Source organism: Scylla paramamosain, chromosome 30 (genome assembly GCF_035594125.1).
Source record: "Scylla paramamosain isolate STU-SP2022 chromosome 30, ASM3559412v1, whole genome shotgun sequence".
In the NCBI taxonomy this organism is placed as follows: Eukaryota; Metazoa; Arthropoda; class Malacostraca; order Decapoda; family Portunidae; genus Scylla; species Scylla paramamosain.
Window position 1 is genome coordinate 11439584 of NC_087180.1, and position 14531 is coordinate 11454114.

A 14531-nucleotide genomic window follows, 5' to 3' on the forward strand; every position below is an offset into this window, starting at 1 on the left:
TTTTTTTGCGCATGGAAACGAGCCAGTCTATAGAAATACATTGTAGTCGCTAGCTGTGCCGCCTCACGAGGTCCTGTGAGGCTGGTGGCGAGAGACTAATATGAAGCATGTGTAACACTAAGGAAAGAGTAGAAATTAAGGAAACAGAATTCATTGTAGTAGTTAACTGCAGTAGTGAAGTTGTGAGAGGAACTCGCTGCGGAGAGCTTAGCTGTAGAGAGACAGTGAGGGTTGTGTTTACGTGGTAAAGTTGATGACATGGCGCGTAGGGTAGATAAGACACAGGGATTCTGCTGACTCTGTAGAGGAATGGGTCATCCGGGGTCACATATCTGGTCCAGCGGCCTCAGAAGGGGGCAGAATGCAGATTGTGCCCAGTCTTCAGAGAGAGAGAGAGGTGTTGCGACTCGCTCTGTTTTCTCCATAAACTTCAAACGCCGACCCTCATAGTCGTAAGTATTGCATTGTGGTTAATTAGCTGTCTAAGTAACTGGTACACGTCAAAATACACTGAAAATTATTATACATGTATTGCACTTGCGTCTCTAATATTGTGAATGCTTGTTAAGGCGTAAACCATTATGTATTTTGGTTGTTATATCGCACTTTATTATGATGGAATGCTACCTCTTTATGATGTTTATGTGCCTTAAGTGCATGCGAATGTTTTATTTTATATCAATACTCCTCGTTCTGATGTCAAATTAATTGTCACTACAGGTTAACCGCATTAAAGCGAGTAAACGACTGGGTCGTTTGTCATCTTGATCCCTTATAGACGTGACGGCGTCTACATACACCATACAAATACTCCTAACAATATAAATTGATAATTCAAATAATCATATCATGAAGGCAAGCATGCTATGGTGAGACAGCGTTATAGAACATAAGTGTCAAGAGGCAATGACACCAAACATAAATTGATTAATAGTAGAGTGAAGCTGAGCTTTTATAAGTTGAAAGTAGATAATACAACACAGAACTGGTGATATCTGAACTTCAAAAGGCAAGGTGGACAGTTAGCGAGTGAAAAATTATGGAGAGCTAACATCCGCCAAACTGTGGGAGTCGGGTCATGACGAGCTCCAGGTGGTCGTCCTGCACCACGTACTGGCACACGTTTACGAGAGGCTGTCCGCGTGGGAGCAGGTCTCCCACAGCAGGACAATGCAGGCAGTAGTATTGCAGGTTATTGGAGTTAGGAGAGTGGCACAGGGGACAGGAGGTGTAATGAGGCTCGTCTGCCAAGCCCAGAGGTCGGTAGCCGAGTTTCAGCCGCGCCGACACCACTTAGTGTTTTCGGACCCACAAACCCCGACGGCGGTACTTAAAGCGATGGTGACGAAATGCATCATAGTGCTGAATGGTGACACAGGCCGCCCGCTAATCATCCGTCCTGACGCTGGTCGAAAGTAGAGAGGCTGCTCGGATCTGGAGGGAGAGGTTGGGGCCAGCGTGAGGGGCAGGCAATCCACATGCAGCTCTGGCCAGGCGACCCACGGCGTCACCATGAGATAGTGATACATGTGAGGAGATCCAGACAAACTTGATGTCTAGTGACCGGTCATACGCCAGAGCCAGGCCTGTCAAGATCCTGTTCACCAGGTGACGAGGGACAGGGTTTGAAGATGTAAGGACATGAAAGGCTGCCTGTGAGTCACATATAACAACCAAGTTAGGGCTTCTCTGACAGAGAAGACTCACAGCATCCAAGACGCCGTGATATATATATATATATATATATATATATATATATATATATATATATATATATATATATATATATATATATATATATATATATATATATATATATCAACCTTCAGGCCATACACAGTTTATTTATTTTCCTTTATCTAAAAGCATATGTATATGTACGGTATAGACACTAATCTAAGCGTACATGTAGTACATACATACATTCATATATACATTCTTATATACATACACAAACAACTGAAGTAATGCATACACACACACACACACACACACACACACACACACAGGATCACAAGCAAACAAACAGTCAAACGAACAAACACGATGAAGTTCTGATTTGTACATGCAGATTGGCTTGCACACACGCACCCACACACACGCACATACACACACCGAGTAGTGTGTGTGTGTGTGCGTGTAGTGGTTAGCACGCTCGGCTCACAACCAAGAAGGCCCGGGTTCGAATCCCGGGCGCGGCGAGGGAAATGGGCGAGCCTCTTAATGTGTAGCCCCTGTTCACCTAGCAGTAAGTAGGTACGGGATGTAACCCGAGGGGTTGTGACCTCGCTGTCCCGGTGTGTGGTGTGTGAGTGGTCTCAGTCCTATCCAAAGATCGGTCACTATGAGCTCTGAGCTCTTTCCGTAGGGGAACGGCTGGCTGGGTCACCAGCAGACGACCGTAGGTGAATCACACACACATACACACACGCACACATACAGGTAAAAAAAAAAAATACACACAAGTTAAATTAAACAACAGAGTAAACACACACACACACACACACACACACACACACACACACACACCAAATGGCAATTTAAGGGTTAAACACCAATTATATAGCTCTGTAACTCGTCTCTGATTGCCGCACACACACACACACACACACACACACACACACACGCCAAGTGTATGTTTGTGTATGTGTACAGGTAAAAAAAAAAAAAGGAAATACACACAAGGTAAATTAAACAACAAAGTAAACACACACACACACACACACACATACACCAAGTGGCAGTTTAAGTATTAAACACCGATTATACAGCTTTGTGACTCGTCTTTGATCGGCGCCACACACACACAAACACACACACACACACACAGCAGCTAAGTATGTGGGAGTGTAGTGTTACACCACACCACCATACCACACCACACACCACCACCAGACACCACCACCACACCTCACCGCCACACCACGGTATCCTTGGCGCCCTGACCTGCCCAGCCCTGCCGAGCCCCGCCAAGCCCCTCCGGCCCCCACCCCGCCCCGCCACGGCTAAGGTAACAATTTCCTGTCACATCATTAGCGTAATTTTGAGAGTTTTGCAGGTGTTTCCAGGTTATTTAAAGGCTCGATGTGTAGGAGTAGGTGGAGGAAGTGGAGGTGGAGGAGAGAGAAGGAATGTGAAGGGGGAAGGGAGAAGAGGAAATGGTATTGAGGAAACGTGCAAAAAAACTATTTTGGCTCTATATCATAATTTCATTTTCTTATTAGTGAAGTTTGCATTGTTTTGATATTTAATTTATTAATAGAAAAGTACAATAAGGTATAGTATATAATGAAATCTTGTCTAGCCGTTTTTTTTTTTTTTTGTTCTCGGTTAAAATAACACTTTATCATTTTATAAATTTCCTTTTTTTTTTTTTTATCAGCACGCCTAGGAGTGTTTTGGTGTTTGATTTAAAACTTAAAAAAAAAAAAAAACATAAGCAATGTATCCAAAATAATAATATCTATTAAAATCTGGTGGAGCAATTTGTATTTTCAAATTTAAAATAAGTCCGTTTCTAGATCTGAAAAAAAAAAAAAATCTATACGACGAGAAATTTGTGTTTTATTTATTTATCTGAAAAGGAAAGATTTTTGTATTCAAAATATGTAACATAATTTAGTCTGGCTGTATTTTCCTTCTTGATATTATTAGTTTTATTTTTTGTGGCCTCCTTCGTAAAAATTACAGATTGTGTTTTGAAATTTTCTTTATTATTAGTCAGGCTGGAAATGTTTTTATATTCTAGATATTCAATAAAGTATATGGCAAGTCAGAATATTATAAACCATTCCAATCTAGTTCCGTTTTTTTCGAGGGGTCAATTTCAAAATGGATTCACGTACGCAAATTCAAGCTTGACGTCATCAGGGACATCATCATGGTACCGAGAACTGGGACATCCCTCCATTCCAGTCTCTCTCCGTCAATGTTCAGTGTGTTTGTTGAAGTATATGGCAGGTCAGAATATATAGTGCAGTCCTGTCTGGTCATCTTTCTTCTCGCGAGTTTCAAAATGAATTGCCGTACTTAATAACGGCGGAGACGAACATTTTTCCTGCTTCTCTCCCTGTCTTTACATCAATATCTACTTAAACCTCCGTGTGTTTTCAGACTCAGACGTGAAGGAAAGCCAAAATTAACCACGAAAATAGACAAATAACCCCCAAAATGCCCCAAATAAGGTTTAAATAAAGTACATGGTGCAGCCCGTTCAGAGCGCCCACCATGAAAGCTCGAGACCTTCCCTCTTCCCTGTCCGCGTCTGTTCGTCAATATTTCCCTTAATTTCCAGCGTTTTCCAGGTATTTCCGGATGTTCTCCAGAATAAGACGTGTAGACTGTTGTAGTAGTAGGAGGAGGAGGAGGAAGAAATGAGGAATAGAGGGAGAGGAGGAGGAGGGAGGAATGGAGGTAGAGGATGGATGGAGAGTGGTGGTCATAGTAGTGGTAGGAGGAGAAGGAGGAGGAGGAAATGAGGAACGGAGGAAGAGGGAGAGAAGGAGAAAATGAGGAATGGGGGAATAAGAAGGAAGGATTATAGGATGAGCAGGGGTTTCTCTCTCTCTCTCTCTCTCTCTCTCTCTCTCTGGATGATTTAATTGCGGGGGTGTACAGTACGTATATATATATATATATATATATATATATATATATATATATATATATATATATATATATATATATATATATATATATATATATATATATATATATATATATATATATATATATATATATATATATATACTATATATGGATGATTATGATCTCGTCCACCCATACGTCCGTCTCGAAGACAGCCTCCCACCTCTCACCTAAGTCCACCCAAAGTGAATAACACTATATGATCTGTCTAAGGGGTTAGGGACGACAGCGGACCAATAGCGCGTTGACTTTACATTCGTAAAATCATGCCGACTCCTCCCATTAATACCTCATTGTTTACCACCCATGACTAGGAAACAACTCTGGTCAGCCGAGGAAGAGTGTGTTTGCTGTGTGTGTATGTGTGTGTGTGTGTCCAATATTTTCTTGGTAATGGAGGCCTCGCTATGTGATGTGACGCGAATGAGTAAAACTTTGTTTGAAGGAACACTAAAAACAAGTGGTTGCATGTTTGGTCACTTACAGCTGTCATTTGCTGTCGTATAGAATGCGATACTCCAGTCTATAGAAAAAGCAGGGAGGCTGGGATCAGTAATGACAGCAGTATTTGCAGGCAGGCAAAAAAGTTGATATGAAATGGTGCTTATCTATGTGAGGACATTTGGTTGTCATTTTGCTCTTGTCTTAGCGTCCTTGAACCTCTCACATGACTCTGATGGTGCGGTGGTGTTGATGCCATTCTTCTTACCTGGCAAGGTTTTATATATTGAAATTACTACACTGTTAAAAATCATGTATAGTGGTATGAAATCAATGGCGTTGGTAATGGAAGCTACTGACAGTAACATTAATGAAAACATTACTGCTGGGAATAGTCCAAGGATTTCTTTGCATTTACCAATAATGTTATTTAGAATATTTTGCCCTACATTATTAACATTTGCTAAAAAAAAGGAAAAAAAAAAAAAAAAAAAAAAACGTGCTTATGAACCGAGTATTGTGAAAGCCGAAATGGCCTATGGACTTCCTCCCCCTCCCCCTACCCGCCCAGAGGACCCGGAGCGAGCGTAACAACAACACCCCAAGGAGGCCCTGAGCGAGCGTGACGGCACCAAGAGCGAGGGGCGAGTGTTAGGTAAAGTTATCATTTCCTCGACTTGTAATTGTAAGAAGTAAGCTGGAACTGTGCCGCTGCGCCCCTGGGGTGTGTTGTGGTGGGGCATGGTATGGCTGGGGTGGGCGGCGGGGTGGCGGTGCAGGGAGGCACATACATGGGAGGCCACTTTGTTGACATCTCCAGACAGAGCCTCGACTGGCGCCACCTGGCTAGGCATATATATATAGTTTTTTACCCAATTACCCAGAGGTGCCTTATTACTCCATTTCGTTTAGTTCATGACCACCAGCCCGGCCATTCACTCTGTAGTAATGGCGGCAGTGATAAGTTTCTTATTTATTTTTCCTCCCCACGTATGTAATGATGGAAGTAGTTAGTATAATTACCTGTGTTTTTGTTTAACACCGTCTACCCTCCGATCTACTTTGTTCAGCATGTAATGCTGGTTCTAATATATCTCAAAGCCCCTTAATCCTCCTCCCCATAGATATATATATAACTGACAAAATTGCAATGGAAATATAATCCAGTCTTTATCATATTCTTTTTATTTGGCATCACTTATCCTTTCATTTATTTTGTAATGGTGAAAGTAACTGATCTATCACAGACTTCCCAGCTTTACTTCCCATACCTCTTGGGTAAACTGCATTGGAAATGTATACTGATCCTTAGTACTTAATATTTATGGCTACTTTCCTGTTATTTATTCTGAAGTGGTGCTGGTGGTGACTACTTTTTATTCATGGCCTGTAGTACTGTAAGGCAATTCCTCTGCTGGTTTGGAGGCTTCAGTGGCCTGCCTCTTGTAGTACTTGTGGAGCCAAGGTTTGTCAGCCTTCATGGTGGTACAGGCAAATTTTTAAAGTGACACCTTGTTAGAAACTCATGCTACCCCTGGAGCTCCACAGTGCATTTAATGCTGGAGTCCATGTTGACAGGAAGGATGTGGATGTTCTTAGGCCACTTGGTGACAGCCTTAAGAATGGCCAGCTTCAGCAGAATTCCAACATGCCCTGTCCCGCGCTTAACTACACCTCAGTTTTTCTCATGTTTATAAAACTACTCAGACATATTCATAACAGTGATGTAAGCCTTGTGTTATTAAAGGAGGATAATTTTGTGCAGCAAGACCATTGCTTATTTATGCTATCAGTTACTGTGGAAACAATCAATTCATTGTAATGTTGGTTACTGATTATGAAAAATTATGATGACAAATTGTTATCTAGCATATCTCACTGTGCTAATACATGTGATGCTGCAATGCCTTTGTAGACTCCCTGAGATTGGGGAGGGTTGTAGTGGAACTTGTATTTGTTCTTATCTATTACTGTAGTCTTGGATTATTCTTTATCATTTTTATCAGCAAATTAGAAAATTATGAAAACATATTGGTAATCTGTGTGATGTGAAGTGATGATACTCTTCTAAGCTTCAAGTGGCCTGGCATGAGTGTTCTTGGCTGCTGCATTGTGGGCTGCAAGGTGTGTGTCTTTTGCAGCTGTCTCACTGGCTGACTAGCTTCTTCATGTGTTATTTAGGAACATGTGTACATCTCTGTGGTGCTGAGAAACGCAGCAACTTTTACCTCTCTGTGGAGGGACAGAATGATCAAATATTGCAATTGCTTTTACTGTACTTATAGGAGGGGTTATCTTTCAGCAGTCTGTTCACATGTTGGAATGGACAGAATAGTGATGGATGCATTGATATTGAGGTATTGGTACCTGTAATACCATCTATTTGCACTGAATTATTGGTACTAATGGCTAGGTTTCAATATTTTGATTATGGAGAGTTTTTTTTTCAAATTGGCCTTTTATAGGAAAAGTAAGTAATTTTAATGTGCAGCGAAGCAACCACTATTTAATACTCTGAGAGACAGACAAGGATTCAACTTGTGCATTGGGCTATCTGATAAAGCAGGTGTGACTGAGTGTGTAACTGACTTTGTCAGTCTGCCAGTGTCCTTAACTGCACAACTCGCATTACTACATATGAGTAGAGTTGGCGGCTAATGGAAAAGTTGTTTGTAGCTGTGGAGGATGTTGATATGATCCATCTACTTGTGTAATAAAAATTAGCATTATCTATTGAATATTTTGCTTGTGTTAAGCTAGATTAGAGGCATCAGTATCAATATCAATGCCAGTGATACCAGTTGTAAAAGTAATTGGTATTGTATCATTTTAAAATAGCTGTTATCACTCATTGCTTGGACAGATCAGCTTCCTCACCCTTTCAGTAACTTTAAGCTGCTCACTGGCTGTGGTAGTGGACTGGCAACTGGTAGCAACAATTATCTCATGATATATTGACCAAGGATTTTTTCCAAGTTAAATCAGATGCTATTTAATAAAAAATTCTTGATCATATCACATCTACTGGGAACTTTGAAGGTTTTTAAGTGTTATTGGATTTATATTAAGAATGCCCAAACCAGTGTATTATAATCGGTCCTACCTTTGTTGACAGCTGCCATTCCATCTACTAATAAGAATGATAGATAGCTTTTTAATTCTCTAAAAACCTGGGAATTTATCTACTCTCCTTTCCTCTCTCTTACTCTATATGAAGTGCTACAGATTTCTAAATCCAAGGGTTTCTGAGGAACTGGAAGAAATAAATGAAAATAGTACCTGAAAAGAAGTAGTATTTCAATTGCTAGTATTAAATTATTATTTTTTCATACATTTGTGTTTTCTTTTGCTATTTCTCATTCAGACCTGGTTTCTCTCTCTCTCTCTCTCTCTCTCTCTCTCTCTCTCTCTCTCTCTCTCTCTCTCTCTCTCTCTCTCTCTCTCTCTCTCTCTCTCTCTCTCTCTCTCTCTCTCTCTCTCTCTCTCTCTCTCTTATACTATGGCTTAGAATGAATGGCAAATCCTTTTTTTTGTGAAGGATAAGTATTGTATCAATGCTAGTGTTACTGAGACTCGCGCCCACAGTACAGAGATGTTGCAACGATGAGCAAGGATAGCAAAGGAGACAAGAGTTTCCCAGAGAGGCTAAAGCGATGGTTCAAGATAGAGCGTGGCAATGCTCCGGGTGCACGAGACATTCGACTCACTGAGGAGATAAAGCTGGAGTTGAGCTCTGACTCTCCGGCTGCAGTCCGCCTCAAGGCCATAAGGGAGCTGACTGAAGTGCTTGCTGCAAGGAGACTTGAAGAGGTGAGGAACTGAAACTTGTGCTGTTTTCTTCATTGCTCATAACTAACTTGCCTATAAGAGTTCATTAGTCTACAAATTTGCATTGATTTTGTGTTTAGTCTGATATTTCCATTAGGGAAAAGCATTACTTTTATAAGTATGTAGTTGACTTGATTGATATTTGACAGAATAGTTTAACTTGCAGTGCCTTATTTCAAGATATGGAAACAGTATGTGGAGTTAACAGTAGTTCAAATATAATCCATCAGTAAACATAATTATTGAATTGAATGGGCTCCAATTTTTCTTTGGAATTAGTTTCGATACATAGTTTTTATACCCACCGTAATATATCACTAGAAACCTTTTCATGATCAGTTCTCAGCTAAAACAAATTAATTGAACATAGAACAAAACTGCCATACCCAGTGGCAAAATTGGTGTAAATAAAAGGTCTTTAAATTTTCATAGTATGGCATTGAGAAGCTGTGGACCCTTGTGTCTGACCTGCTGTCCATACCATGCCCTGCCGAACACCGCCACACCACCCTGCACATGCTCACCACCCTTGCTGCTGGCCATGACCGCCTTGGACCCATGCGACATGTCTTCTATAACTACATTGCAGAGAATTACCTGCGTGAGGACACCAAGCCCATGTAGGTGTCTCAGGGAAAATATATATATATATATATATATATATATATTACTCATTTATATATTTTTAATGTATTAGGGAGAGCAACCAAAACAAAATATGGTTAAGAATAAAAGCCTACTCAAAATTGCCATGCCCAGAAAGAACCATAAGAAGTGAGAAAAGTCCAATTTATTTTTTTTTAGATGTCTTTGTTATATCAGTTAATTAATTTGTCAGTTTTTATGCAGATTTTCAGTTTTCTTCATCACCATACTTAGTGCAGCACAAGTGTGGGAAGAAGAGTTGTACATATTTCACTTATCTTCCCAGCTTTGACTTCTTCCGTGAGGTGATAGCAGAGGGCAAGCAGCTGGAGTACATTGATGAATACGTCGGACCGTTCCTTCTTGACTGGCTGCCAGGACTCCTTGCCTCGCCACAGGCTGCTGATGCCCTCAACCTTATCATTGTCCTTGTCAAGTTCAACTCTGCATACTTAGATGAGCCGGTGGTCACTGGCTTTGTGAAGTAAGTATGTGTATTTGTGTTGCTAAGTTTGATGTGCACTGCAATGGCCCTTCATGTCTTAAATAGGAGGGATGGGTGTTCTTTGGAGAGGAGGTCCTAACTCAGTGCTATGGATAAGGTAACTTGTCAAGTGCCAGCTGTACTGTCTGTGCCTAAAATACTCTTCTGCTGTATCAGGGGAGACACTGAGGAAAATGACAGGAAATTAAACAAGGCTAAACTGTTAATACCTTCTGGCAGCCAAGGGGTTAAATGAGATGTGTTTGGGCTGTCACAAATTCCACGTGGTGACACTTTAGTCATGCTTGATTGTTGTGACGTGCAATGTTTTGATGAAAACAAGTAGAAATCTGTTTGCAATCAGGCTTTTGAATTTCTTTAAATTTTGAAGTTCCCTCATTTTGGAAGTAAGACCTTTATGAGAAAATCAACTCAATATTTCCTTATTGGATGTCACCTGTACCACTAGCAAAATTTCTGGTCCATTTTGTTGTGAGTGTTTTGGAAGCTGACATGTACCCAATAAATGTAACTGAATATGATAAAATCTTTATCATTTCCTTTTGTAATACAAGCTCTTTCAATTCTACTACATGCTGACCTAAAAAAAAAAAATCTCAGCTTGCTTAAGATCCTGTACATATGCTCTTTATACCTGCCTTATATGAGGGTCTGCTGCCCACAGGCAAGTGGTGATACAGCTGCATCGGGCAAGCTGCGAAGCAGAGGCTTTGTTGTGTCTTCGTGTGCTGGATGCTGTGCTGGCCTACAGCTATCTGCCCTCCTCGGCCCTCCCCACCTTCATCACAGCACTCACCAGGGCTGTCAATGTACCACAGCTCACAGCAGAGGCATGGAGGGTAAGCCTGTACATTTTGGGATTATTATTTTTAATCTTAGGTTACTGAAGGTGTTCTTCATTTTTATCTGCTGGATGGCAGGTATTGATGTAGGATGTGTGTCTGTCTGTCAAAAATAGGCTGAAAGATTAAGTGGATCAAGAAAATGGCGCTTTTTTCAGATCATGCGTAACCTCCTAGGGACTCATCTTGGGAACAGTGGCTTGTTTGTGTTGTGCCGCCTGATCCAGAGCAACTGCGATGCTCATATGATCCGGGGTGGCATCTTCTTTGTGACGTCTGCTTTGTGGGGGGGCAACAAGGTTTCCTCCCTTCACTACAAGCCAGCTGCTGTGCTGCCCAACTTGAGAGAAGTGTGTTCCTCATGTTCAGAATTGTTTTACTCTTTATCTCTGGGAATTATTTCCTCTCTAACCTATGACTTCTGTGGAAATTATATATTACTTTTTTCTATATACACAGTTCTTGGATTTTTAAGATTTATTCCATGCAGCAATAGTTTTATAAACATTGACTAGTTGTATTTATCCTCAAATACAAGTAAGGGTTATGATCATTGCATCTTTGCTGCATTATCTTGCTGAAAGACTGATAACATATTTTGTTTGTGTGTGTGTGTGTGTGTGTGTCAGGCTGCCAAGAACAACCATGTGTTGGTTGTGTATGAGATTGCCCTCAGCATGCAAAAGCTGGCTTCCAGGATGTACTTGGAGTTGCATTTTTCTTCATGGGACCTGATCTTGGACATACTAAACAGCCTCTTCGAACATACAGGTAAAGGATTTAATGCCTTGTTGAATAAAGAAAATTAACTATCATGGTCATTGTGTGCTTGCTAAGTTGAAGGAGAGCAAAGAACAAATGGCAGTCATACCTTATTTATGTTTATTTAAATCTTTACTCATCATGAAAATTTTATGAATACATTGTGCTAAGAAGGAAGCTAAAAAAATGGCAATTAAATCAAATTCATTGTGTGTATGTTCTCTTTTACTTATATACCAAAAGAGCTAGCAGGATATCAAGTTACTATATAGAAAAGGCATAAACCAGCAATTACTATATCAATGTTTTCTTGATTTATCTTGTCAGTGGTGATGGAAGATGGCACGGAGAAGCAGACAATACAGGGTCTATTGAGGGAGATTCTGGATGCCATTGAGCAGCTTCATGACCTGCACCAGTTTGGCGGGTCAGCCGAGAAGTTCTTTTCCCTCATAGACAAGTACTCACATCTGCGGCCGGTCAGTGCTGCCTGTTTGATGCATTTTGTGTAGCCTTGGTGGTGTCATTCCCTTAGAGTTCATGTTGCATTAGCTGTGTCTTCTTTTTAATTATTTTTGTTGGTGTTTTTAGTGTATTGTATGCAATACATTCCTCCATATATCATGAACAAAGGTATCTTTTCTCTATATTTTATTTTATTTTGAATAAGTATTACTTAAGATGTTTTTCACTGATTGTTGAAAATTAATGAAGGTATTACATTTACTTTATATGTAATATCTTATCCTTAGGTAGATTGAAACATAAAAAGAATAAGTTATGTTACTTTGTTACAAAAGAACAAGTTAAATGAACCAAACTGCATCACATTCAGTTGTATTGCATCTCATGCATTTTGCTGCAATTGTAGGAGTCCTCAGTGATGAGGCTTCTGGACCACCTGGCACTGCGAGTTGACCCACTGAGGCCACACTGGCTGGCTAATCTGGGCACGCTGCTCAATCAGTACTTCCGGCGGGATTCTCGGCCCAATGTCAGAACTAAAGCGCTGGCCATCCTGTCTGAAGTGTACAACAGAAACAGGTTAGGGCATGTTTAATAATGAGATCAATCTAATAATGCCTGTAGGACTTTACCAAGGAGTACCTGTAACAATTGTTTTTATTCAGGTCTTGGTCATGTTTTCTGTGTGTTTTGCACCTCACACCAGGATGACATGAGTTAATATTACAGATCTACATATGGCATGGAGATGGTGAGGAATGTGATCACCATACAGATGGAGGGCATAGAGAAGGAGGAAGATGTCGGGGTGAGGACAGCAGCAGTCAACCTTTTGGTGCACATTGCCCTCACCCAAAAGTCTGAGGTGGTGCTGGATGTCCTCAACCTGCTGGAGAATGTGAGGACAGAGTTACTGTTTTAAAATGAGTACTAAATGTCAGGCCTGGTGATCAGTCTTAAACCTTCATGTAAACCTGGAGCTTGTGGAATGATACTCCTCTTTCCTGCCCCAGATTGTGATGGCACCATACCAAGGGCGAAGTGGGACAGTGCAGGTGGTGCGGGAGAGTGAGGCTGCAGACATCATTGCTGCAGTGGCTGGCCTCATTCGCATCTTTAAGAAGAAGCTGTGGACCCTGCCTTCATCCCACGCTATCCAGGCCTATGGCATCCTGATATCCTGTCTGGAGTATCACTACCGGAGTCAGGCTATTTTGGATGGTGTGCCTCGGGTCAGACAACAGGTAAGTGTGGCTTGCTTTGGTTTCCCCTTATTTTGTTTGCATTATTTGTTGATGGCATTGCACAATATTTGTTAGATACTATGAAGATTTTCATATTCAAGTGATATTTTTTGAAAAGGAGGAAGTAGAGGTGTGTGACTTTAAAACATTTTACTGGATGACTGGATGAATATGTTAGTAGTTGGAGGGTGTGAGACTGTGTCAGGAGAACCATTTTACAAATAATTTAATTGTTTTACAATGCCTTGTTAATTTTCAGATTTTTGAGATGTTGTTTGATATGCGGGCCAACAGCAAGTACCAACTAGGCTTTTCAAAAATGCCTGAGCGGCCTGGGGAGGATGAGAAGGATTCCATCGCTTCTTTAGTGCCACCTTTCTCACCTTACATTGTGGTAGATCACAAGCATGGCCAGCGCCTCCACTCGACCCGGCAGAGAGACCCGGGAGAGGAGGGGGAGGAGGAGGAGGAGGAGGAGGAAATAATGTTTGGCAAAGGTATTGTTACTTGTATTCTGGTTTTATTCTGCAGTGATGACATTTGTGATTGTGGTGTGATGAAGCAATTATGGTATGCATTGAGTCTATTGTACAGTGTTTTGTCATAGTATGATGTTTGTGGAAGTGTTGTGATGATGGTTATACATGTGTACTGGGATGGTTGTGTGTTGTGTGGTATTATGAGGGACACTTACGTCACAGTAGCAGGAGTGGAGATGGGAAATCTTTATGAAGTGACATGGTTTTATATTATTAAAGGTTTGTTGTTGCAGCAGACTTACAGGTCTTACCAATGTGTCCTTCAGCTGTCAGGACTGGATACCGGAGAGAGGATAAGGAGTATGTACAGGCAACTGAAGAGGAGACTTCAGCAGAGCACAAAGTGGAGATAACACATCTTTCCCTCACTCAGTCTGCCATGATTGTTATTGTTGCCATGAAGAAGGAGAAAGGTGGGTATGCCTTGTAACACTATATGTGATGTCTTTGATAATATTGGCTCTGGATGATTTGTTGTCATTATCCCAAGATGAACATCTCTTAATATACCAGGCTGACATCCCCAAAGAAGAGGTTGATGAAGACAAAGGGCCAAAGCACACTCATGCATATATGTAAATAAACACATGTACATGCACTCACACACACACAC

The 14531-nt window shown here is 41.0% G+C and overlaps 1 protein-coding gene across 7 annotated transcripts in view; it reads left to right on the forward strand.

Annotated features, from left to right (window-relative positions):
* The first annotated feature begins 309 nt into the window (after positions 1 to 309).
* Positions 310 to 14531, forward strand: part of LOC135115843 (tuberin-like) — a 27845-nt gene continuing 13623 nt past the window's right edge. The window contains exons 1-13 of one of the 7 annotated variants that reach the window (XM_064032857.1): positions 310 to 452; positions 8674 to 8898; positions 9349 to 9536; positions 9848 to 10045; positions 10731 to 10905; positions 11067 to 11258; positions 11538 to 11679; positions 11998 to 12149; positions 12542 to 12714; positions 12865 to 13033; positions 13149 to 13379; positions 13639 to 13876; positions 14152 to 14331. In XM_064032857.1, coding sequence (XP_063888927.1) covers positions 8692 to 8898; positions 9349 to 9536; positions 9848 to 10045; positions 10731 to 10905; positions 11067 to 11258; positions 11538 to 11679; positions 11998 to 12149; positions 12542 to 12714; positions 12865 to 13033; positions 13149 to 13379; positions 13639 to 13876; positions 14152 to 14331 — 2245 coding nt within the window. In that variant the 5' untranslated portion in view covers positions 310 to 452; positions 8674 to 8691. Of the gene's footprint in view, positions 453 to 2700; positions 3011 to 5614; positions 5744 to 7038; positions 7213 to 8673; positions 8899 to 9348; positions 9537 to 9847; positions 10046 to 10730; positions 10906 to 11066; positions 11259 to 11537; positions 11680 to 11997; positions 12150 to 12541; positions 12715 to 12864; positions 13034 to 13148; positions 13380 to 13638; positions 13877 to 14151; positions 14332 to 14531 lie in introns of those variants that run through there. The other 6 variants (XM_064032850.1, XM_064032851.1, XM_064032854.1 and 3 more) reach the window with 6 other exon arrangements.